Source organism: Thalassophryne amazonica, chromosome 12 (assembly GCF_902500255.1).
Source record: "Thalassophryne amazonica chromosome 12, fThaAma1.1, whole genome shotgun sequence".
Lineage (NCBI taxonomy): Eukaryota > Metazoa > Chordata > Actinopteri > Batrachoidiformes > Batrachoididae > Thalassophryne > Thalassophryne amazonica.
The window spans coordinates 60,290,846-60,315,044 of record NC_047114.1 but is presented as its reverse complement, the minus strand read 5'-3'; the positions used below and the strand labels follow the sequence as shown (position 1 = coordinate 60,315,044).

General features: G+C 47.7%; 1 protein-coding gene across 1 annotated transcript in view; it reads left to right on the top strand.

The window, feature by feature from the left end:
* Positions 1-24,199, top strand: part of LOC117521073 (dynein heavy chain 11, axonemal-like) — a 138,553-nt gene that overhangs the window by 9,171 nt on the left and 105,183 nt on the right. Inside the window, 13 exon segments of the mRNA XM_034182390.1 lie at positions 9,187-9,354; positions 11,845-11,961; positions 12,108-12,245; positions 12,387-12,511; positions 17,673-17,704; positions 17,707-17,867; positions 19,666-19,770; positions 19,987-20,178; positions 22,075-22,275; positions 22,463-22,795; positions 23,159-23,236; positions 23,382-23,437; positions 23,552-23,672. Coding sequence (XP_034038281.1) covers positions 9,187-9,354; positions 11,845-11,961; positions 12,108-12,245; positions 12,387-12,511; positions 17,673-17,704; positions 17,707-17,867; positions 19,666-19,770; positions 19,987-20,178; positions 22,075-22,275; positions 22,463-22,795; positions 23,159-23,236; positions 23,382-23,437; positions 23,552-23,672 — 1,827 coding nt within the window.

The following is a 24,199-nucleotide window of genomic DNA, read 5'->3' as shown; positions in this document are numbered from 1 at the left end:
ACAGGGTCGGACTGGGAACAAATTTCGGCCTTGGCATTTTTCCTCTGGACCAGCCCACTATTGGCCCGACGAATCCACCCCCAAACACGCACACCCACCCGTCCATACCGAACCCCCAATGAACAAATACTATACACCTAAACACCATGGACACACCTCATTTCACCTTGATCATAGCACAAAACGCAGACCCGGCGCCACGAGGGGGCATCCTGATAACATTAAAGGCAATTACATATTTTGACGAAATTACAAGTTTAAATGACTATATATATATATATATATATATATATATATATATATATATATATATATATATATATATATATATATATACATCATGAGGTTTATGTCACAGAAATCCTACTTTACAATCACACTGCAGTCATTGTTAAATTATTTCCTTTTGCATTCATAATAAACACTTTATTTAGTGTTTGTTTTTCTGGTTGAAATAAGATATAAATAATCTACCAGACTTCAAAAATAAACAAGTTTCCATGTTATTTTATTTGTCTAAAAATAAATGTCTGAGATTCCTTATGTTAAACAAGAAATTATCTAATCTGAAATAACAGGTGGTTTTAATACAGATGAAAGGTTTCTAAAGAACCATTTATTGATTTATTTACCTATTTTAATTACAAGTGTTCTAAACTTTTTTTAACAGTAATCAGAAATTTTGAGGTAACTGTTGTGTGGGCCGCCAGAAGAGGAGGTACTGCTGGCCCACCACCAGAGGGCGCCCTGCCTGAAGTGCGGGCTTCAGGCACGAGAGGGCGCTGCTGCCTACAGGAACAGCCGAGGTGACAGCTGTCACTCATCAACTATGACAGCTGTCACCGATCATCTGCATCTCACCCGGGATAAAAGCAGGATGACACCTCCACCACATCGCCGAGATATCGACTTCTGTGAGAGGTAACTTTCTCTGCCAGCATTCTGTGTTTTCAAGAGCTATTGTGTTGCAGCTGTCAACCAGGGGACCGGCGTGGGTCGCGACTGTTTCATCCTATGTCCCGTCAGATAAGTGGTTAAACAGACGCTGCACGAGTGTGTGTTAAAGGTGGAGGTGGAATTCCCACCGTTATTGTTACGGGGTGTACACACACCCACACTTGACTGTTTTTGTTCTCCGCCAGCAGTACCAGATCCGACACGCTGAGACAGTGGCCACCTGGGACTTCGGAACTTGGTGGCTCCAGTATCCTTCGGGTTCGGTGGCAGTGGAAATCGTGTGGTTCCGGTTCATCTCCAGACGGGCGTCTCCTATCGTCGAGCCTGCCCACACGACACCTTCATTAATTGACTTATATTTATTCTGTAATCTGCTGTGTGTGGTTGTGACGTTCACAACAGTAAAGTGTTCTAATTCAACTCCCTCTATTGTCCGTTCATTTACGCCCCCTGTTGTGGGTCCGTGTCACTACACTTTCCCAACAGGATATCTCGGCCAGCGTCACCCAGCTGTTGAACGACCAATGGGAGAGCAGGGAGCGCAGGTGTCTGCAGGAGGCGTGATTGGTGAGCTGCAGCACATCCTCACCGCCTTTACGGCTCGGTTGGATCAAATGACCGAGCAACACATCCTCCTGAACCACAGGGTGGAGGCTCTCTCCGCGCAGGTGGCGGTGAGCGCTCAGGGCGCTGCTGCAGCTCCTCCTCCTGCCGACCCTGTGCAGGATATGAATGTTCCAGTGGTGGTTCAACAACTCCTCCCACCATCCCCTGAAGCATACATAAGCCCTCCTGAGCCGTACGGAGGTTGTGTGGAGACGTGCGCGGACTTTCTCATGCAGTGTTCGCTCGTCTTTGCACAACGTCCCGTCATGTACGCGTCAGATGCTAGTAAAGTAGCTTATGTTATTAATCTGCTTTGGGGAGAGGCACGCGCTTGGGCTACGGCGCTTTGGGAGCAAAATTCACGGCTCCTTCACACGTACACTGGGTTTGTGAGGGAGTTCAAGATTGTGTTTGATCACCCTAACAGGGGAGAGACCGCTTCGACTGTGCTGCTGTCAATGAGACAGGGTCGCCGGAGCTCAGCCGCTTATGCAGTCGACTTCCGCATCGCGGCTGCGAGGTCCGGCTGGAATAACGCTGCGCTCCGCGTCGCCGTCATAAACGGACTGTCATCGGTCCTGAAGGAGCACCTGGTGGCCAAGGATGAACCGCGGGAATTAGATGGGCTTATCGATCTGGTTATACGGTTAGACAATCGGTTGAAAGAACGCCGTCGGGAATGAGACGAAGGGCGTGGCCGGGCACGCGCCGTCTCTCTTCCTTCCGGGTCCAAAAAAGGTCCGCCCTTCCCATGCTCCCTGGCCTCTACGTCCCGTGTGGCGACAGCTCCCCCTGCTGACGAAGCTATGGACACGAGCAGGGCCACATTCAGACCACCAAATAGACAGAGGAGGCTTCCCCGCGGGGCGTGTTTTGTTTGCGGCTCAATTGAGCACCAATTGCGTGATTGCCCGAACGGTTAAACACACAACGCCCGCCCCTAGAAACTGGGCTTAGGGTGGGCCAAGAAATTCACGTGGGACACACACACATTTCCACACGGCTCCCAGTTACAATCCTTAGCGGGGATTTAACCCTTCAGGCCCCAGCACTGGTAGACACAGGGTCAGAAGGGAATCTGCTAGACAGCAGATGGGCCAGGGAGGTAGGGCTCTCTCTGGTGGCGCTTCCTTCACCATTGCAGGTGCGAGCACTAGATGGCACCCTACTCCCTTTAATCACACACAGGACACTACCAGTAACTCTGGTGGTGTCAGGGAATCATCGGGAGGAGATTGAGTTTTTTGTGACTCCCTCTACCTCCCGTGTGATTCTGGGGTTCCCCTGGATGCTAAAACACAATCCCCGGATTGATTCGCCGTCCGGGGTGGTGGTACAGTGGAGCGAGACCTGCCATCGGGTGTGTTTGGGATCCTTGGTTCCTCCCGGTTCCCAGGCTAAGGAGCAGGTCAAAGGTCCCCCCAATCTGTCGGCGGTGCCGGTTGAGTACCATGATCTTGCTGACGTTTTTAGCAAGGATCGGGCACTTACCCTTCCCCCGCACCGTCCGTACGATTGTGCCATCGATTTGATGCCAGGCATGGAGTTCCCGTCCAGCAGGCTGTACAACCTCTCCCGACCTGAGCGCGAATCGATGGAGACCTACATCCGGGACTCCTTAGCTGCCGGGCTGATCCGTAACTCCACCTCCCCGATGGGAGCAGGTTTCTTTTTTGTGGGCAAAAAAGATGGCGGTCTTCGTCCATGCATTGATTACCGGGGGCTGAATGAGATCACGGTTCGCAACCGATACCCGTTGCCTTTGTTGGATTCGGTGTTCACCCCCCTGCATGGAGCCAAAATATTCACAAAGCTGGATCTTAGGAACGCATATCACCTGGTTCAGGTCCGGGAGGGAGACGAATGGAAGACGGCATTCAACACCCCGTTAGGTCATTTTGAGTACCTGGTCATGCCGTTCAGCCTCATAAACGCCCCCGCGACGTTCCAAGCTTTGGTAAATGACGTCTTGCGGGACTTCCTGCACCGATTCGTCTTCGTGTATCTGGACGATATACTCATTTTTTCTCCGGATCCTGAGACCCATGTACGGCATGTATGTCAGGTCCTGCAGCGGTTGTTGGAGAACCGGCTGTTTGTGAAGGGCGAGAAGTGTGAGTTCCACCGCACCTCTTTGTCCTTCCTGGGGTTTATCATCTCCTCCAACTCCGTCGCCCCGGATCCGGCCAAGGTCGCAGCGGTGAGAGACTGGCCCCAACCTACGAGCCGTAGGAAGCTGCAACAGTTCCTCGGCTTCGCAAATTTTTACAGGAGGTTCATTAAGGGGTATAGTCAGGTAGTCAGCCCCCTGACAGCCCTGACCTCACCAAAAGTTCCCTTCACCTGGTCGGATCGGTGCGATGCCGCGTTCAGGGAGTTGAAACAGCGCTTCTCGTCTGCACCCGTCTTGGTGCAGCCCGATCCTAGTCGCCAGTTTGTGGTCGAAGTGGACGCCTCTGACTCAGGGATAGGAGCCGTGCTATCCCAGAGCGGAGAGACCGATAAGGTTCTTCATCCATGTGCCTATTTCTCCCGCAGGTTGACCCCAGCAGAGCGGAACTATGACGTGGGCAATCGGGAGCTCCTTGCGGTGAAAGAGGCTCTTGAGGAGTGGAGACACCTGCTGGAGGGAGCGTCAGTGCCTTTCATGGTTTTTACTGACCACCGGAACCTGGAGTATATCAGGACCGCCAAGCGACTGAACCCCAGGCAAGCCCGCTGGTCACTGTTTTTCGGCCGTTTTGACTTCCAGATCACTTACCGCCCCGGGACCAAAAACCAGAGGTCGGATGCCCTGTCCCGGGTGCACAAACATGAAGTCAAGACCGAGCTGTCGGATCCACCGGAACCCATCGTACCGGAGTCCACTATCGTGGCTACCCTAACCTGGGACGTGGAGAAGACCGTCCTGGAGGCCCTGACACGGAGCCCGGATCCCGGAACAGGGCCGAGAAACAGACTATACGTCCCACCAGAAGTCAGAGCTGCCGTCCTGGACTTCTGTCACGAGTCCAAGCTCTCCTGCCACCCAGGAGTGCGTAGGACCGTGGCAGTGGTCCGGCAGCGCTTCTGGTGGGCGTCTCTGGAGGCTGACGTCCGGGCTTATATCCAGGCCTGCACCACCTGCGCCAGGGGCAAGGCGGACCACCAGAAGGCACAGGGACTCCTGCAGCCGCTTCCTGTGCCTCATCGCCCCTGGTCCCACATCGGTCTGGATTTCGTCACGGGCCTCCCGCCGTCCCGGGGGCACACCACCATCCTCACGATAGTGGACCGGTTCTCCAAGGTGGCCCACTTCGTGGCCCTCCCGAAGCTCCCATCGGCCCAGGAGACAGCGGATCTCCTGGTCCACCATGTCGTCCAGCTGCATGGGATACCAACAGACATCGTCTCGGATTGCGGTCCCCAGTTCTCCTCGCAGGTGTGGAGGAGTTTCTGCTGGGAACTGGGGGCCACCATGAGCCTCTCGTCTGGGTATCACCCTCAGACTAACGGACAGGCTGAACGGGCCAATCAAGAGTTGGAGCAGGCCCTGCGTTGTACAACATCCGCACACCCGACGGCTTGGAGTGAACACCTGGCCTGGATCGAGTACGCGCATAACAGCCAAGTGTCCTCTGCCACCGGCCTCTCCCCATTTGAGGTGTGTCTGGGGTACCAACCCCCTTTGTTTCCTGTGGTGGAGGGAGAGGTCGGTGTGCCCTCGGTCCAGGCCCACCTGCAGAGATGCCGTCGGGTGTGGCGCACCGCCCATTCGGCCTTGTTGAGGGCTCGGACGAGGGCAAAAGCCCATGCAGACCGTCGATGGTCCCCGGCCCCCGCATACCAGCCCGGGCAGGAGGTATGGCTATCAACCAAGGACATACCTCTCCAGGTGGCTTCCCCAAAATTGAAAGACCGCTACATAGGGCCGTTCCGCATCCTCAAGGTCCTCAGTCCCACCGCAGTGAGGCTCCAACTCCCGGCCTCACTGCGGATCCATCCAGTCTTTCATGTCTCCAGGTTGAAACCACATCACACCTCACCCCTCTGTGCACCCGGTCCGGCGCCGCCTCCTGCCTGTATCATCGACGGGGAGCCGGCTTGGACAGTACGCCGGCTCTTGGATGTCCATCGAATGGGCCGGGGCTTTCAATATTTGGTGGACTGGGAAGGGTATGGACCCGAAGAACGCTCCTGGGTGAAGAGGAGCTTCATCCTGGACCCGGCCCTCCTGGTCGATTTTTACCAACGCCACCCGGACAAGCCTGGTCGGGGGGGGGTTGAGGGGGGGGTCCTGTTGTGTGGGCCGCCAGAAGAGGAGGTACTGCTGGCCCACCACCAGAGGGCGCCCTGCCTGAAGTGCGGGCTTCAGGCACGAGAGGGCTCTGCCGCCTACAGGAACAGCCGAGGTGACAGCTGTCACTCATCAACTATGACAGCTGTCACCGATCATCTGCATCTCACCCGGGATAAAAGCAGGATGACACCTCCACCACATCGCCGAGATATCGACTTCTGTGAGAGGTAACTTTCTCTGCCAGCATTCTGTGTTTTCAAGAGCTATTGTGTTGCAGCTGTCAACCAGGGGACCGGCGTGGGTCGCGACTGTTTCATCCTACGTCCTGTCAGATAAGTGGTTAAACAGACGCTGCACGAGTGTGTGTTAAAGGTGGAGGTGGAATTCCCACCGTTATTGTTACGGGGTGTACACACACCCACACTTGACTGTTTTTGTTCTCCGCCAGCAGTACCAGATCCGACACGCTGAGACGGTGGCCACCTGGGACTTCGGGACTTGGTGGCTCCAGTATCCTTTGGGTTTGGTGGCGGTGGAAATCGTGTGGTTCTGGTTCGTCTCCAGACGGGCGTCTCCTATCGTCGAGCCTGCCCACACGACACCTTCATTAATTGACTTATATTTATTCTGTAATCTGCTGTGTGTGGTTGAGACGTTCACAACAGTAAAGTGTTCTAATTCAACTCCCTCTATTGTCCGTTCATTTACGCCCCCTGTTGTGGGTCCGTGTCACTACACTTTCCCAACAGTAACAACAACAAAAAAAACATTTCCAATGATTTTTCTTCAGAAAACTGCTCTATAAATGAGCAGTCCTGTCACACGTTAATGTTTTGTACAGATCAGTGGTTTCTGCACCAATCAGATTGGTCCAATCCATTTTGTAGAGATCAGTGGTTTCTGCCACAAGTCTTCCGTGTTTTGGCCCGACGCGTCGTTCCTATTGGACAATGCCAAGGTACGTCACAGCTCAGAGTGTCGAAAGTTGGCGCACCTCATCTCGACAGAACACCGGCTCTGTGGAATGCAGGAGATCACTTGACCGAGCGTCAATACGTTCAAATAATAATAAAAAAAAAATACTGTCATCACTCTTCACTCTTAGTCAGTCTCTTACAACGGTGCAGCGTAAATACACGAGGTTTCCAGGAGCGCACGTCTCCTCCGGTGCACACTATTTTTTTTGGGGGGGGGGCGACCCCACCCCCTGTGATAAACTCATCGCCCCCTTAATTTTTTTTTTTTTTCTGGCGCCGGGTCTGACAAAACGGAAGCAAATGCACACAAGCGGAAAAAAGTTTTTGTGTCTCTAAAGTGTGTGAGTGAGAGTGAGAGTGAGAGAGAGAGAGAGAGAGAGAGAGAGAGAGAGAGTGAGTGAGTGAGAGGTAATGTGTAACCACTGCTAGGATTCACACAGCAGCAAATTAAGGAGCTGAAGTCCGTAGCTGTTGCATTTAAAGATTAACAAAAGTAAAGCACAGTTAATTAAGATAAAAGAAACGATTCCAACCTTGTATCAGTAGAAGAGCGGAGAGAAGTCCAGGCGCCGAGGACTCAATCCATTCACAGGGGCGGGAGCAGCCGCCTGCTCTTCCTGCAATCTGATTGGCCACCCTGTATGCTTCTCCATTGTCATTGGCTGTTGGTCATGTCAATCATTGTGCTCGATGTAAGTCTCCATTGTGTGATCAAATGGAAACAAAACTGAAACCTAGAATAAGACTGCGCCATGTATGAAACACTACAGAACTTTTATTTTGACACAAATTCAGGAAGTGGCTCTGCAGCTGCGCTGATTAAATGCTGTAGCTTCACCGATCACTGACTTTCCTCGTGTTGACAGCAGCGCGCTGTTCGAGAACACTGTATATTTCCATAATCTCTATAAATATGGGAGGGCCGGCTCACGCATGTCTAAACGTGCAGCGGCCCACTGGGCAAATGCCCAAAATCACAGATTATCAGTCCGAGCCTGCCCCCAAACATAGGCTTTGGAAATGAAAGAAACTGACAAAAGATCACTTAAAGCTACATGTAACTTCAACAACACCTGCTCCTAATTTTGATCTGTGTATGTTATACAAATAATAAATGTTTATGAGTTCAATGGAATTAATATTTCATGAGGTGAAAGCTGGAACATACCATTCAACGAGTATTCGTTGAATGGTATGGTCCAGCTTTCACTGAATTAAATATTTGTTCCATTGAAAGAATGTAAAAACATTCTTTATTTGTTTTATATAACGGCTAAAATAGATCCTTGTCATTTGATATTTTATTAATTTATAAAGAACAGAAAAGGGACTTAAATTTTGGTGTTCGTCACTGGTGCTTTGACATCTCAGTCAACTTGGAAAAAGAGATGTAGTCTGTGATACTTCCAAAAAAAAAGAAAAAAAAATAGATTTTGTGCACTTCCTCAGTCCAGCGAAAAATTGCGTCAGAAATTTGTCCAGATTTTCATCCTAACAGCTCTTCATGGCTCTTCCAGACAGCTTATGGTGTAGTGTATGTTTTGTGTGTGTGTGTGTGTGTGTGTGTGTGTGTGTGTGTGTGTGTGTGTGTGTGTGTGTGTGTGTGTGTGTGTGTGTGTGTGTGTGTGTGTGTGTGTGCGCGCGCGCGTACGTGCGTGTGTGTGTTAGAAGAATTAGCACCGTCAATTAGCTCATTCAAATTGAAACCCAATAGCAAAACAAACTCAGCCATGCTTAGCTAAATGCTGCCCCCATAGTGTGTGTATGGGTGGGGTGCAATGGTACAAAATGTATGGAATCAAATTTGCACGGTATATGGAACCATATTTGCATGCTAAATGTAACGCAACACAAATGGGACAAATAGTCCATGTCACATGACACACAAAGCACCAATCAAATGACAAGGATCCAATCCATTAAGCCATTATATAAAATACGATTATTCCCTGTGACATGCCAGATATGACCAGCAGGCAGCTGCTGGACAACCAGCATGTTACTTCAGCAACACCTGCTCTGACTTTCCATCAATAAAATTATGTGGATTATATGTCCAGCAGGTGGCATACAAGCTACATTTAAAATCAATCATCCCTCTACTTTGAAAGAATACATGTGGATTACATGTATGTATGTATGTACATACATTTGGATTACTTGTAATCTGATTACTTTTGGATTACATTTCAAAGTAATCCTACCCAACCTTGTCCGTCTAGCATGAGATACAAGTTGATGGTATTGTTTTTCAATTATGTTCAAAAACACTCACTGCACTACACTTTTCTGTTTTTTCTAACCATCTTTAATTTTTTTTATCCTGTCTGCCTTACATTTGAGTGACTTTTCACCTCTAATCCACAGGAACTTTTTACCACAGCGTTGGATTTTCTAAAACTGGAGAAGATTGAACTTGGAGGTTCCAGGGGGAAGATCCTCAGTGAGATGGTCTTCAGCATGAGCGATGAATTTCATGACCGCTGGCGTGCTCTCAGAGAAAGCAAACACGACCCGCTGGACTACACTAACGATGTGAGACCTTGTAAGATTGTTGTCACACTGCTGTTCATTTAATAAGAACCACAGGGCTGTGATTTCCAGCGGCAGAGCTGATTAATAAAAAATACAATCATGTTGTCTTTCTGCTTAGCAGAACTCTAAGGGAAAAGTATCAAAGTAAAATGTCTTCAAAGCAACATGCAAAAAGCAGTGATAACGGCATTAATGAGGACATCAATATTTAATTCTTTGAAACCTATAGTCGTGCTCATCATTCTTGACACAGCTGAACTGTGTGTACAGAATTTAAAATACACTCAACAAAAATATAAACGCAGCACTTTTGATTTTGCTCCCATTTTGTATGAGATGAACTCAAAGATCTAAAACTTTTTCCACATACACAATATCACCATTTCCCTCAAATATTGTTCACAAACCAGTCGAAATCTGTGATAGTGAGCACTTGTCCTTTGCTGAGATAATCCATCCCACCTCACAGGTGTGCCATACCAAGATGCTGATTAGACACCATGATTAGTGCACAGGTGTGCCTTAGACTGCCCACAATAAAAGGCCACTCTGAAAGGTGCAGTTTTATCACACAGCACAATGCCACAGATGTCGCAAGATTTGAGGGAGCATGCAGTTGGCATGCTGACAGCAGGAATGTCAACCAGAGCTGTTGATCGTGTATTGAATGTTCATGTCTCTACCATAAGCCGTCTCCAAAGTCGTTTCAGAGAATTTGGCAGTACATCCAACCAGCCTCACAACCGCATACCACGTGTAACCACACCAGCCCAGGACCTCCACATCCAGCATGTTCACCTCCAAGATCGTCTGAGACCAGCCACTCGGACAGCTGCTGAAACAATCGGTTTGCATAACCAAAGAATTTCTGCACAAACTGTCAGAAACCATCTCAAGGAAGCTCATCTGCATGCTCGTCGTCCTCATCGGGGTCTCGACCTGACTCCAGTTTGTCGTCGTAACCGACTTGAGTGGGCAAATGCTCACATTCGCTGGCGTTTGGCACGTTGGAGAGGTGTTCTCTTCACGGATGATGCGAAGGAGATGTGTTGCACTGCATGAGGCAAATGGTGGTCACACCAGATACTGACTGGTATCCCCCCCCAATAAAACAAAACTGCACCTTTCAGAGTGGCCTTTTATTGTGGGCAGTCTAAGGCACAACTGTGTACTAATCATGGTGTCTAATCAGCATCTTGGTATGGCACACCTGTGAGGTGGGATGGATTATCTCAGCAAAGGAGAAGTGCTCACTATCACAGATTTCGACTGGTTTGTGAACAATATTTGAGGGAAATGGTGATATTGTGTATGTGGAAAAAGTTTTAGATCTTTGAGTTCATCTCATACAAAATGGGAGCAAAACCAAAAGTGTTGCGTTTATATTTTTGTTGAGTGTATGTTCAGACGCAAACTAAGATGAACCAGTTTTGGATAATCAGAATATATCATAAAATGTCCAAACTTATTGACAAAGTTATTGACATTCCCACTTGTACTGTGAGAGAACGTCATCTACAGCATTTTGACCATGTGGTATGCAGGTGCATCAGTGTTGATGACCCCAACAGCTGGAGGAGGCCAAGGGCATGTCCATGTGTCACCTGGTTGCAGCAGATCAATTCAGTGTTTTGCAGTTGTGAATCTTGTGCCGTCTTGCGGTCCGTGACTCATGTGAGAGGTCGGTTTCAGCAGAGTTCCAGTGTCAGGAGCTCAGCACTCACAGTCTAAATACGTCTTGTGAAGTATGGACAATAAGACAACATTGGGGCACAGCAGAAATCCATCACAGGTGCTACACCTCCTCTACTAGATAACCCTCTCAACTTGGGAGAGCGTATAATCATCACAGTTGCCAGTGAACTCACTCAATTAATGCCATCCACATCCTTGCTTTGCCATTGTTTACGTGCGCTGTAAGACAGCAGTACTCTGCTGGCACCGCGGTGCATTCTGGGAAGTGCAGGAGGCCGCCAGGGGCATAATGGGAAATGCTGAAACACCGAATGGTAATTTTTGAAAGGTGGGGATAGACTGGTCACCTGCCTGGGTGGTCGCCATACAGAACCCAAGGAGGTTCAGTAGTGTGGTGGATGCAGCAACACATGGAACCCATGGAGGGGAGATGACGGCCTCGTGGTTAAGCGTTGGGCTTCAGACTAGAAAATCACTGAGGGCCCTTGGGCAATGTCCTTAATTCCCTAGTTGCTCCCGGTGTGTAGTGAGCACCTTCCATGGCAGCACCCTGACATCAGTGTGTGAGTGTGTGTGAGTGGGTGAATGTGAGGCATAATTGTAAAGCACTTTGAGCTTCTGATGCAACTGGAAAAGTACTATGTGACACAACAATCATATGTGGAACCCAGTCCAATTTTTGTCTGTTTTTGTGATGTCTGCTGAAGTGAATGTGAAATTTTAAATAATTTTAATAGCACTTAAGGCTTTTGAACAATGCTGAAGATCTGGCTGATGATACCTTTTTGTGTCCAGGAATTTGTGAGTCAGTACAGGTCTTTTGTGAAGCAGAACAAAGATTTTGACCAGAGGTTGGGGACAATTCTCAATCTGGCCTTCCAGCACTCAAAAAACTTAAATTCTACCTTCAAGGTATGTCTGATATCACCATGTTTTAAGCTTAATCTCCTTTAAGGACATAAGAAAATGCATTTAAACACAATATACTTGAAATCATACTACCACGATGCTTGACATGAATCTAAAGATTTACAAAACCTTTTCTGTGTCCCATGTAGTTGTTGAAAATTTTTGGCTCTCTATTTGAAAGACCCAGGATTCATCAACTGTTCTTGCCAAACTGCCATGTGCTGTTGGACATGTTCAATCAAGAAATAGACCACTGTCAGTTTGTGCTTGATCGACACCAAGATGAGGTGAGACGCCACACTGAAGTAGCTGCAAAACAAAGCAAACCATAAAGTCTTCTTTTGCCTTGTGTGCTAGAATATGCCTGTAGTTAAACATGACGGTCTTTAAAAAACAAAAGATAAGTCAATTAATCCTCTGTGTTTCAGCTGCAGTCAGACTGTGCAACAATGGGAAAAAATATGCCCCCAGTGGCTGGAAACCTTAAATGGTCGCAGGAGCTTCGGGATCGTATTCTGTCCGACAGGAGTGACCTCGTTCAGCTGGCCCATATGTACGGATAGTGAAACCCCTAACACACACACACACACACACACACACACACACACACACACACACACACACACACACACACACACACACAAAACGATCCCAGCTGACATCTGACCTAGTGTAGATGGTTTTGTAAAAATATAATTTAGGGATATTAATCTGTTGCACAATGTCTTTAAAAGTTGTCGATTATTCAGCGGTTCATGTTACCAAAAAGCAACCAAAAGGTTACACAGCAAACCTAAAGGTTAGCTTCGATAACTGCTAATCCTCAAATAGAAAAATTAACTGTGATTAATGAATTTACCTTCAATTTAGGATTTTTTTGTAGTTGCTTGACTCTAAAACCCTGAAAAACCAGCCCAGTCTCGCGTTTTTGTTTTGTTTTGTTTTGGTTTGTTTTGGGTTTTTTTGTTGGGGGTGTTCGTGATATCATCACGAAATGTCACCTTTTCATGACGCAGTCAAGTTTCGGTCACCATTTTTAGCCATAACCCCAACACCCCCCGTGTCACCCCACATTTCATGATACCATCATGAAATTACTTTGTAATACCATCACAAAAAACACATTTTGTGGCGGTATTACAAACTAATAGATTAAATCACTTTTCATGACACTGTCACAAACTTGCCGTGAGACTGGTTTGGAAAAACAGCCTAAAGAGCTTAAAATTTTGTGTTGTAAAATACGTAAACAGGGAAGTTCCAAAAAGGGTTTGCATGTTATGACCAGATGATGATCAAGATGTACATCAATAATAATGAACAAATGAAATTAAACAGTATGTTGTGTGGGCCGCCAGAAGAGGATGTACTGCTGGCCCACCACCAAAGGGCACCCTGCCTGAAGTGCGGGCTTCAGGCACGAGAGGGCGCTGCCACCACGGACACAGCCGGGAGTGACAGCTGTCACTCATTAATTCCTGACAGCTGTCACACATTCTTCATCATCGCACTCCATAAAGACCAGACGTCATCTCCACCTCATCGCCGAGATATCATACTTCTTTGGAGGTAATATCCTCAGCCTTTGTAAATCTGTTTATTGTGAGTGTTTGCAGGAGAACCGGTCGTTTTTGAGGAGGCTGTGCAAGACGGCGCTCCTTTTCAGCTGAGACCGCTGCAACGCGCTGAGTGTGAGGTGGAGGTGGCATTCCCACCGTTGTTGTTACTGGGTGTACACACACCCACACTTGGCTGTCTTTGTTCTTCGCCAGCAGTACCAGATCCGACAGTCGGGGACGGTGATCACCTGGGAATTCGGGACTTGGCGGCTCCAGTATTCACCAGGTTCTGGGGCGGCGGAAATCGTGTGGTTCCGGCTCTTCTTAGGACAGACGTCTTCTATCCTCGAGCCTGCCCACACGTCACCTTTGTGTATTGACTGTTATGATATTCTGAGATTGTCTGCATGTTCGTTGTGCACATTCACAACATTAAATTGTTATATTTTGGCTCATCTATTGACCGTTCATTTGCGCCCCCTGTTGTGGGTCCGTGTCACTACACTTTCCCAACAGGATATCTCGGCCAGCGTCATGGACTCCGAGGGGCGTCACCCGGCTGTTGAACGACCAATGGGAGAGCAGGGAGCACAGGCGTCTGCAGGAGACGTAATTGGTGAGCTGCAGCACATTCTCACCGCCTTTACGGCTCGGTTGGATCAAATGACTGAGCAAAACATCCTCCTGAACCGCAGGGTGGAGGCTCTCTCCGCACAGATGGCGGCGAGCGCTCAGGGCGCTGCTGCAGCTCGTCCTCCTGCCGACCCTGTGCAGGATATAAACGTTCCAGTGGTGGTTCAACAACCCCTCCCACCATCCCCTGAAGCATACATAAGCCCTCCTGAGCCGTACGGAGGTTGTGTGGAGACGTGCGCGGATTTTCTTATGCAGTGTTCGCTCGTCTTCGCACAACGTCCCGTCATGTACGCGTCAGATGCTAGTAAAATAGCTTATGTGATTGCTCTGCTTCGGGGTAAAGCACGCGCCTGGGCTACGGCGCTCTGGGAACAGAACTCACGGTTGTTATCAGCATACACAGGGTTTGTGGGGGAGTTCAGAACAGTGTTTGATCACCCTAACAGAGGAGAGACCGCTTCAACCGTGCTGCTGTCAATGAGACAGGGACGCGAGAGCGCAGCTGCTTATGCAGTCAACTTCCGCATCGCGGCTGCGAGGTCCGGCTGGAATAACGTTGCGCTCCGCACCGCCTTCATAAACGGACTGTCGTTGGTTCTGAAGGAGCAGCTGGTAGCTAAGGAGGAAACGTGGGATTTAGATGGGCTGATCGATCTCGTTATACGGTTAGACAATTGGTTGGAGGAACGCCGTCGGGAGCGAGGCGAAGGATGTGACCGGTTGCCTTGTCCCGGGTACACGAAGAGGAGGTCAAAACTGCACTGTCGGATCCACCGGAGCCCATCCTGCCTGAGTCCACTATCGTGGCCACCCTCACCTGGGACGTGGAGAAGTTCGTCCGGGAGGCCCTGGCACGGAGCCCGGACCCAGGTACAGGTCCGAAGAACCGTTTATACGTCCCACCAGAGGCCAGAGCTGCAGTCTTGGACTTCTGTCATGGTTCCAAGCTCTCCTGTCATCCAGGGGTGCGAAGGACCGTGGCAGTTGTCCGGTAGCGCTTCTGGTGGGCGTCTATGGAGGCCGACGTCCGGGAGTATATCCAGGCCTGCACCACCTGTGCCAGGGGCAAGGCTGACCACAGGAAGGCCCAAGGACTACTCCAACCGCTTCGTGTGCCTCATCGCCCCTGGTCCCACATCGGGCTGGATTTCGTCACGGGCCTCCCGCCGTCCCAGGGCAACACCACCATGTTCACGATAGTGGACCGATTCTCCAAGGCGGCCCACTTCGTGGCCCTCCCGAAGCTCCCAACAGCCCAGGAGACAGCAGACCTCCTGGTCCACCATGTTGTCCGTCTGCATGGGATACCTACCGACATTGTCTCAGATCGTGGTCCCCAGTTCTCCTCACACGTCTGGAGGAGCTTCTGCAGGGAACTGGGGGCCACCGTGAGCCTCTCGTCCGGGTACCATCCACAGACGAACGGACAGGCAGAGCGGGCCAACCAGGAACTGGAACAGACCCTCCGCTGCGTCACATCCGCACACCCGACGGCCTGGAGTAACCATCTGGCCTGAATCGAGTATGCGCATAACAGCCAGGTGTCTTCTGCCACCGGCCTCTCCCCATTTGAGGTGTGTTTGGGGTATCAGCCCCCGTTGTTCCCCGTGGTGGAGGGAGAGGTCGGTGTGCCCTCGGTCCAGGCCCACCTGCGGAAGTGCCGTCGGGTGTGGCGCTCCGGCCGTTCTGCCTTGTTGAAGGCCCGGACGAGAGCGAAGACCCATGCAGACCGCCGGCGATCCCCGGCCCCTGCTTACCAGCCCGGGCAGGAGGTGTGGCTGTCCACAAAGGACATCCCCCTCCAAGTGGACTCCCCCAAGTTGAAGGACCGGTACATTGGACCTTTCAAGATCCTCAAAATCCTCAGTCCTGCCGCAGTGAAGCTGGGAGTCGGAGCTTCACTGCGGATCCACCCGGTTTTTCATGTGTCCAGACTCAAGCCTCACCACACCTCACCCCTCTGTGCTCCCGGTCCGGCGCCGCCTCCTGCCCGGATCATTGACGGGGAGCCGGCTTGGACGGTGCGCCGGCTCCTGGACGTCTGTCGAATGGGCCGGGGGTTCCAGTATTTGGTGGACTGGGAAGGGTATGGACCCGAAGAACGCTCCTGGGTGAAGAGGAGCTTCGTCCTGGACCCGGCCCTCCTGGCCGATTTCTACCGCAGACACCCGGACAAGCCTGGTCGGGCGCTAGGAGGCGCCCGTTGAGGGGGGGGTCCTGTTGTGTGGGCCGCCAGAAGAGGATGTACTGCTGGCCCACCACCAAAGGGCGCCCTGCCTGAAGTGCGGGCTTCAGGCACGAGAGGGCGCTGCCACCACAGACACAGCCAGGAGTGACAGCTGTCACTCATTAATTCCTGACAGCTGTCACACATTCTTCATCATCGCACTCCATAAAGACCAGACGTCATCTCCACCTCATCGCCGAGATATCATACTTCTTTGGAGGTAATATCCTCAGCCTTTGTAAATCTGTTTATTGTGAGTGTTTGCAGGAGAACCGGTCGTTTTTGAGGAGGCTGTGCAAGACGGCGCTCCTTTTCAGCTGAGACCGCTGCAACGCGCTGAGTGTGAGGTGGAGGTGGCATTCCCACCGTTGTTGTTACTGGGTGTACACACACCCACACTTGACTGTCTTTGTTCTTCGCCAGCAGTACCAGATCCGACAGTCGGGGACGGTGATCACCTGGGAATTCGGGACTTGGCGGCTCCAGTATTCACCAGGTTCTGGGGCGGCGGAAATCGTGTGGTTCCGGCTCTTCTTAGGACAGACGTCTTCTATCCTCGAGCCTGCCCACACGTCACCTTTGTGTATTGACTGTTATGATATTCTGAGATTGTCTGCATGTTCGTTGTGCACATTCACAACATTAAATTGTTATATTTTGGCTCATCTATTGACCGTTCATTTGCGCCCCCTGTTGTGGGTCCGTGTCACTACACTTTCCCAATACAGTAGTTTACATTAATCATACAGTTTATTCAGTGTCTTAACTGAATACTAAATATTAAGAAATAAAAATCAACACAGAGAATCGTTGTAGGACCCTAATGAATGCATTTGGTCTGACTTGGCCTCCTTTTCCTCATCTCCTTGAGGTGGCGCTTGTTGTGTTCACACATGTCGATCTTTGCTTGTTGGATTAGTACATGTATGATTTTTAGGGTTTACAAAAGTTGAAACTCGAACCATTTAAACTTTTATCAAAAAAGGTAACTGAGTTAAAGTTAGCTGAGCTAAATTCAGTGGAAGACAGTTGGTCTGCTAACTGTTTTCAAACTTACTGTAAAAGCTAATGAATATTTGAGCTTCGCTAATTAGCTAAACTGTGCGTTGTTGGCAACACATGGGTTTTCTTTTGTATTAGTACTTCAAAGACAAGGCATCAGTTGTGTGGGCATTTTGGGGTTTTTTGTTTGTTTGTTTTTTGGCAGATAGTTAATTTGGAATGAAATGCCACATTCACACTGCTGAATTACACAAGATACAAGTAAATGTTTTTTTGTTTTTTTTTTCCAGGCCACTGGGTAGTACTGAGACCGATAATATTCTACAAAGTGTGAGCGAGTTCTGGAGCTTCTGGACCAGCATGATGAAGAATTGTTCTCCTTGTGGACTGAGGGGCTGGAGGATCTCTGCCACAACCACCTCCGGGAACCACTGCTGAAACTGGAAACTGACAAGGGCCTCTTCTGGGTCAATTTCAGCCCTGCTGTAAGCAAAAACATGTCAATTGTTTAATTGTGTTAAGTATATCAAGATTTGTGCGATGTCATATTGCTACAGTAGTGAGTATATGTAACCCGTGATATGTCAGACACTATTGGTCTCAAACTCATGACCTCATGTATGTCAAGTGGGCCTTCTAACAAGGAAGGTAGCAAAAGACAAGTTAAAAAGTCCAATGTAGATTACACGCATATCAATCGATGTTCCCATCTACCTATGGACAAGAATCCATAAAAATTCATCTCCCAACTATTCTAAGTCCTCTATTACTCCCTTTGTTACCATTACATTTTTGTTTTTAGTCTCAGTAGGTCAAAAACCAGTGAACTTATGATGATTTCTTTGATAGTCTGCCTTTTCAGAGGATCCCTTGGTACTGCAGAAATGACTTAGTGTCAAATGAATGGTTATTTAAGGAGGCTCCGGATGAAGAGTATCACTTGCATTGTGAGGAAACATCAGCTATGGCAATTAAGCAATGTGGTGTATTTCTCCAGACATGATCCAGGATGCAGGTGTCTCAGTGTTGAGAGCCCCAGTGGCTGGAGAAGGCTAACAGGGTGCCCACGTTCCACCTGGCTGTGGCACATAGATGGTTATTTTGGTGAGGTGGGGATGGCTTGTTTGTCTGTCTGGTTGGTTACCATCCTGGACCCAAGGTGGTTGTGCAGTATGGTGGATGTGACAATGCACATTAGCATTGAATATTAAGCTGACCTTTCTGTAACTAAGTAAGCTTTATATAAGTCCTGAGGCTCATGAGCGCAGTGATTATATGGGAGTCTACAACTCCCCCTGGATGGAATGGGACACCACTCCTAGGTGACTTCTCCAGTCAAGACTGGTACCTGGTTACATCTGGGTGGAATGGAATGATATACATGAAGCGTCTTATCCATGGGCACAGGCATAGTGATGTAGCGTGGCAGTTAATCAAACCCAGGTCTACATCTGGGTAGTGCAACTCTTGTCCCACTGAGTTACTCTCAGTAAGATTTCTTTTATTTACTGGTTGTTTTACCTTCTTTGCCTCTTCATTCTCAGAGGCCTTGATGCTAGATGACATCCTTGACTTTATGTAGCAGCACCATTGTATCAGGCTGGATGGTCAGGAATTGCAGGACACAAATGCATGGCTCGAACAGACAGCTCTGGTTGTAAAAAGGCTTTACTGAAGTGGATAGCAATGGTCGGTACACGTGTACGCAGTCCAGAACAAGCAGCAGTACAAAAATCATCAGGCAAATGGCGTGGTCAGGTACACACTATGAGGCAGGCAGGACTAGGAACGCAAGAGCAGAGCTGGAAGGCAGACACAAGGCACAACAAACTGGCGACTAGCAAACACACCCAGTGAGCTTATACAAGCCCAGGTGATAATCAGCAAATCAGAAACAGGTGTGCATGAAAAACACCAGAACAGGGCGTGGCCAGAGAGAGGGGAACACCCATCACCAAGAACCAAGAGACAGACAAGAGGGATAGTGACAGACAGACCCAAGCAGAAAAACCCAGCAAGAGAATAAACAAACCAAAACAAATGAAACACAGAAAAGAACCAACAGAACAAAATAAAACATAACCGAACAAAAATCAAACCCTGACACATTGTTTTATCTGGTAGACTGAGACCTGGAGGGAATATCAACACCATTCACCTTTCCAGACTTGACATCACATAGAAACAGACAATTTTTTCTCCTGCACTTTGATGCATTTGTTGCCTTGATTTATATTTTGAATTAATATTAATGTTGCAGTTAACTTGCTTCCCTCTCTCCAGTTGTCCTCAGTGTTAAGGGAGGTAAAGTATCTGAATATGTTGAAGAACCAAAACATTCCGAAAGCGGCTGTCCTGCTGTACTCCAAACGAGAGAGACTCCACATGGTGGGTCACTTGGCTTCTAGCATTACCCTTGACATTCTGTCAGCTGATTGCATTCTTATAAAGTGTTGATAAAGTTTGACGTTGTTTTATGGAACATGTGGCTTTTTTGCATCAAGTTTGCACTTTCAAATATATGTATGCATATGTGGCCAAATATGTAAAAAAAAAAAAAAAAAAAACGCGTTCTTAGCTTTAATGCTGCAATGTGTTCCTCAGTACATGCAGACACTTGACTTCGTGACCCAGTGGTACAACCATCTCCACACTAGTATCCTGGCTGTGGAGCTGGGATTGGTGAAAGATGAGATAGATGAAGCAAGAAAGCAGCTAGATCCAGCTCTCCGAGAGCTGACCTGGAATCAGGATGACCTGTGGGACTACATCCAGACCACACGAGATCTTGTCAACGTATGGAACATTTTTTGAACATGTTTGCTGTAGAAGACCATTTTACGTTAGTGAGTAAGGGCACACAGGAAATTTTGCTAGTAAAATTTACTCTGCTGGGATAAATCAGGGCTAAATCAACTCAACATAGTGTAAAATCAACTCTCATTGGAGTAAAACCACTTGCACTGACTACACGGTGTCACAGACCGAACGGTCCCCCCTAAAAATCAGTCCACCGTCTTCACTGCGCATGCGTCATCGGCCGCGGTTCACCGATTATCACTTTGTTTCTGCTTAAAACTGCACTCCAGTCATCATCTGTCTCAGTGACAGATATCTGAAGCTTTTGTACAACAAACATTTCTGCATAAATTCAGCATTATTTCATCAGAAAAGGTAAAGGAAGTGATCACAGCGCCACAGCTACACAGGCTGCTAGCTGTTGCGTTCACTGACTGTCCGTCATTTCAAGCGGCACGGATTAACACCTCGTTCCTGCTTAAAATGGCCTTGTTTCTGCTTAAAACTGACTTCAGAATGATTTAAGAGGTTTAACCTTGTCATCTGATGGTTAATAATCCCATTCATCCTTTTGATTGCTTTGGGTGAAGACAGTATGTGCACAAAGCGTCTGAGCCTTGAAATAACGCATGCGCAGTACAGGCGGGGAGGCGGGGACTGTTTGGTCGGCGACAGAATTTCTGATTTCACTCTACAATAGGGTGTTTTTTACTCTATTTAGACTGGGATCAAATGTTATCCCAGCAGAGTAAATTTTACTCAGCAAAATTTACTTTGCAGTCTCTCATTGACAATTTCTGGCTACAATTTTCATCCGAGTTTCAAAATTAAGGAAATCAGGCCCAATTTTTTTTTTTTTTTTAATAGGAAGTAAAATTTGCACTACAGTATTTTATATCTTATCTGCTTACACAGGAGTGTAACAGATTATTACTAAACATGCCAAAGTATCCAGAATTCCCAATAAACAATTGTGCAGGAAAAGCGCTACTTCTACATTTTTCCGAAATGCTAAATTGTCTCTGGTAACATCACAAAGCTGTCTTCTGTTGAAGAGTGTGACATGCTTTTCATGTGTTTCATGTTGCAGAGGAGGATCAGAAGGATGTTTGTGTTCAGAGAATAATAAGTCCCCATCACTGCATATTGTACCACTTGTCCAATTTCACCTAATTTTATACAAGTAGGTGAAATTGCACCAATTAGTAAGAACCTTCGGCTGCTCCCTTGTTTTGCCACAGCAAATCCGAGGTGGATCTGCATGTTGAATTGGCACAAGTTTTACAGTTGTCCTTCCTGATGCAACGTCACATTACATGGAGAAATGTGGCAGGGGTAGGGTTTGAACCAGGAACCTTACACACTGAAACCAAGTGTGCACCAATTAAATTATTCACACAGTTATTCACACTGTATGGATCACAATTTATCCAAAGTCACACATTTTTTTATTATGTTTAAAAGTTTCTCATTTGCTCACACAGTTGTACCATGTAAAAAAAAAAAAAAAAACCTATTTCAGGCCGGGATTGGGTATCCAATGGATTTTTATTTATTATATATTTTTATTTATTTATTTATTTTTTTTGTGCCACAAACATAGATAATCAGGTATCAAAAGCAATGGGAGACTGCCCTAAAGGCATTTTATACCCGCTCACAGATCTCCTGTGTGTGTGTGTGTGTGTGTGTGTGTGTGTGTGTGTGTGTGTGTGTGTGTGTGTGTGTGTGTGTGTGTGTGTGTGTGTGTGTGTGTGTGTGTGTGTGTGTGTGTGTGTGTGTGTGGCGTTCCACTATTATATGCAATCTTTACTCCCAAAAAAGCTTCATTGTACAAATGTAACAAATAGTTCTTGTGTAACATTTTATAGAGTTTCTCTCCTCCATTTACAGAATGTTTTCAGTCGTGTCCAAAAGAGCAAAGCCAACGTAGAGGCCATCCAGGATCTTATGCAGGAATTCAGCCAAAGGGCTTTCATCACCAGGAAGAGCTGTGGTTCTGTTCTCCTCCTCTTCACTGACATTAAAGAGAGTGTTTCCAAACAGCATGCACTCATCACCAACACCGGGAAGAAGATACACGACCTTCTGCAGGTGCAGTATATTGGTTTCACATTTCTCAGTGCTGGCACTGCAGATTAGGTGGATAGTGACACACAAACGCTGATTGAATACAAAAAGGTAAAAGGCATAAAGAAATAAGTAGTTAATCTGTTAATCTATTAATTGGTTTGGAATTAGAATGTTCATGTTCATTAGGGCATACATTTGACTATTGCAGGAGAACCAGGCTCTGCTGGCTGTGTCAAATCCATGCAGCACCGAGTGGCAGACCTACACTGACTATGTGGATGGGATAATCCTGGCAGGCTTCTACAGTGCAGTACGCTGCTCCCTGCAGTACCTCCTGGACAACACTGACTCTGCCCAAGGCATTGCACTGTTTCAGATCCAGCTGCTTCTCAGCAGCAACGACATGACCTTTGACCCCTCCCTGGACTTCAGCCACAGTGGCAACTTCTATGACATTGTGGATAAGATGGTGGCCAACATCACCAGCATGGCATCTTTCATTCCCAGGGTGGCAAAGCATAAACAGCTCGACAGTTATCAGGTGCAATACACAGTGTGTGCACATTACCAGCCCAGTCTCATGGGTTTTTTTTTTTGTGCTCCCGTGATGAAATAACCCTACTCCTACCCCCAACCCTAACCTTAACCATAACCTAATCTTACTCTTTCCCCCAACCCTAACCATAAACCCTTTTATCACTTTTAATTTCGTGCAGCCATCACGGAATGAATTAGAATGAATTTGTGCTGGCTGCTTTTCGTCACAGTATCATAAACCAATAGATTAATGTATATTTCGTGCTGCTGAATCATGACTTGCCGTGAGACCAGGTTGACATTACACACATAAAGACGCACTTGTTTTGCACATGTACGGTCATGCTCTTATTTTCTGATCTACCAGAAAGACATAGATGAAATGGAGGACTTGTCAGAGATGTGCCACATAATCCGCTCACGTGCACGTTCAGCTATTGTAAAGGTTTGTGTTTACATTCATTTTCAGATATGTTTTTGTTTTAGATATTTATAATCTTGTAATCAATATATTCAGATTTTGTTAACACAAACAAACATTTTTGCGATGACTGTTGCGCAACAATTGGAAAAGGTATGTTGATTTACAGGTCAAGGAATACCAGGCATCATTTTCCAGCTACCGCTACCTCTGGACTGATGACAGGTAAAGGACAGCTGTCTGCCCTTTGGTGTTTTAGGTGCAATCCCAATATTCTCCCTTTGCCATTTTGCCCTTAAAAGGTGAAACTTAACTTCTCTTTTTTATTAACATTTACAGGTCTGAATTCATGAGGCAGTTCTTGCTATATGGCCATGTGTTAAGTATGGAGGAAGCTGAGCTGTATGCAGACTATGAACTCAAAAAGAACCCACCCACCCTGGAGAACTTCAAAGAACAGGTGGGACTTATTGAATTTATACCACGCATTGTTCATCTAGCTAGCTAGCTAACAAACTAATATATTTGCAAATGGACATCGGTGTGTAAGTGTGTCTGTGTGAATGAGTGAATGTGAGGCATTATTGTAATAATCACTCAATAATAAAATTAGTCTTACAAATACCAGATTTGACACACTGAAATGCCTCATAAAGCAGTTGCCACATTCATTCTGGCACAGCACACGTACTCTACATTCGCGTGCCGCTCACACTGGAAACCCATTCAAACGGCGGGCAAAAGGAGGTCGCGCTGCCATCTGATCATGTTTGCAGCATTCGTACGGCATGTCATATGCAGGTCGGACATATCATGCCGCTGCCAACGAGCTGTACGAAATCATGGAGCAATCAAGGCAGCCTTCATACCAGCAGCCGAATATCGGCAAACCCCCGATGAATGGCCATTCGACTCACTCTCGGCTGGAGTCAGCTACAGTCCAGGTGCCACCCACGAACATCCAACACCACTCACGGGGCACTTAGA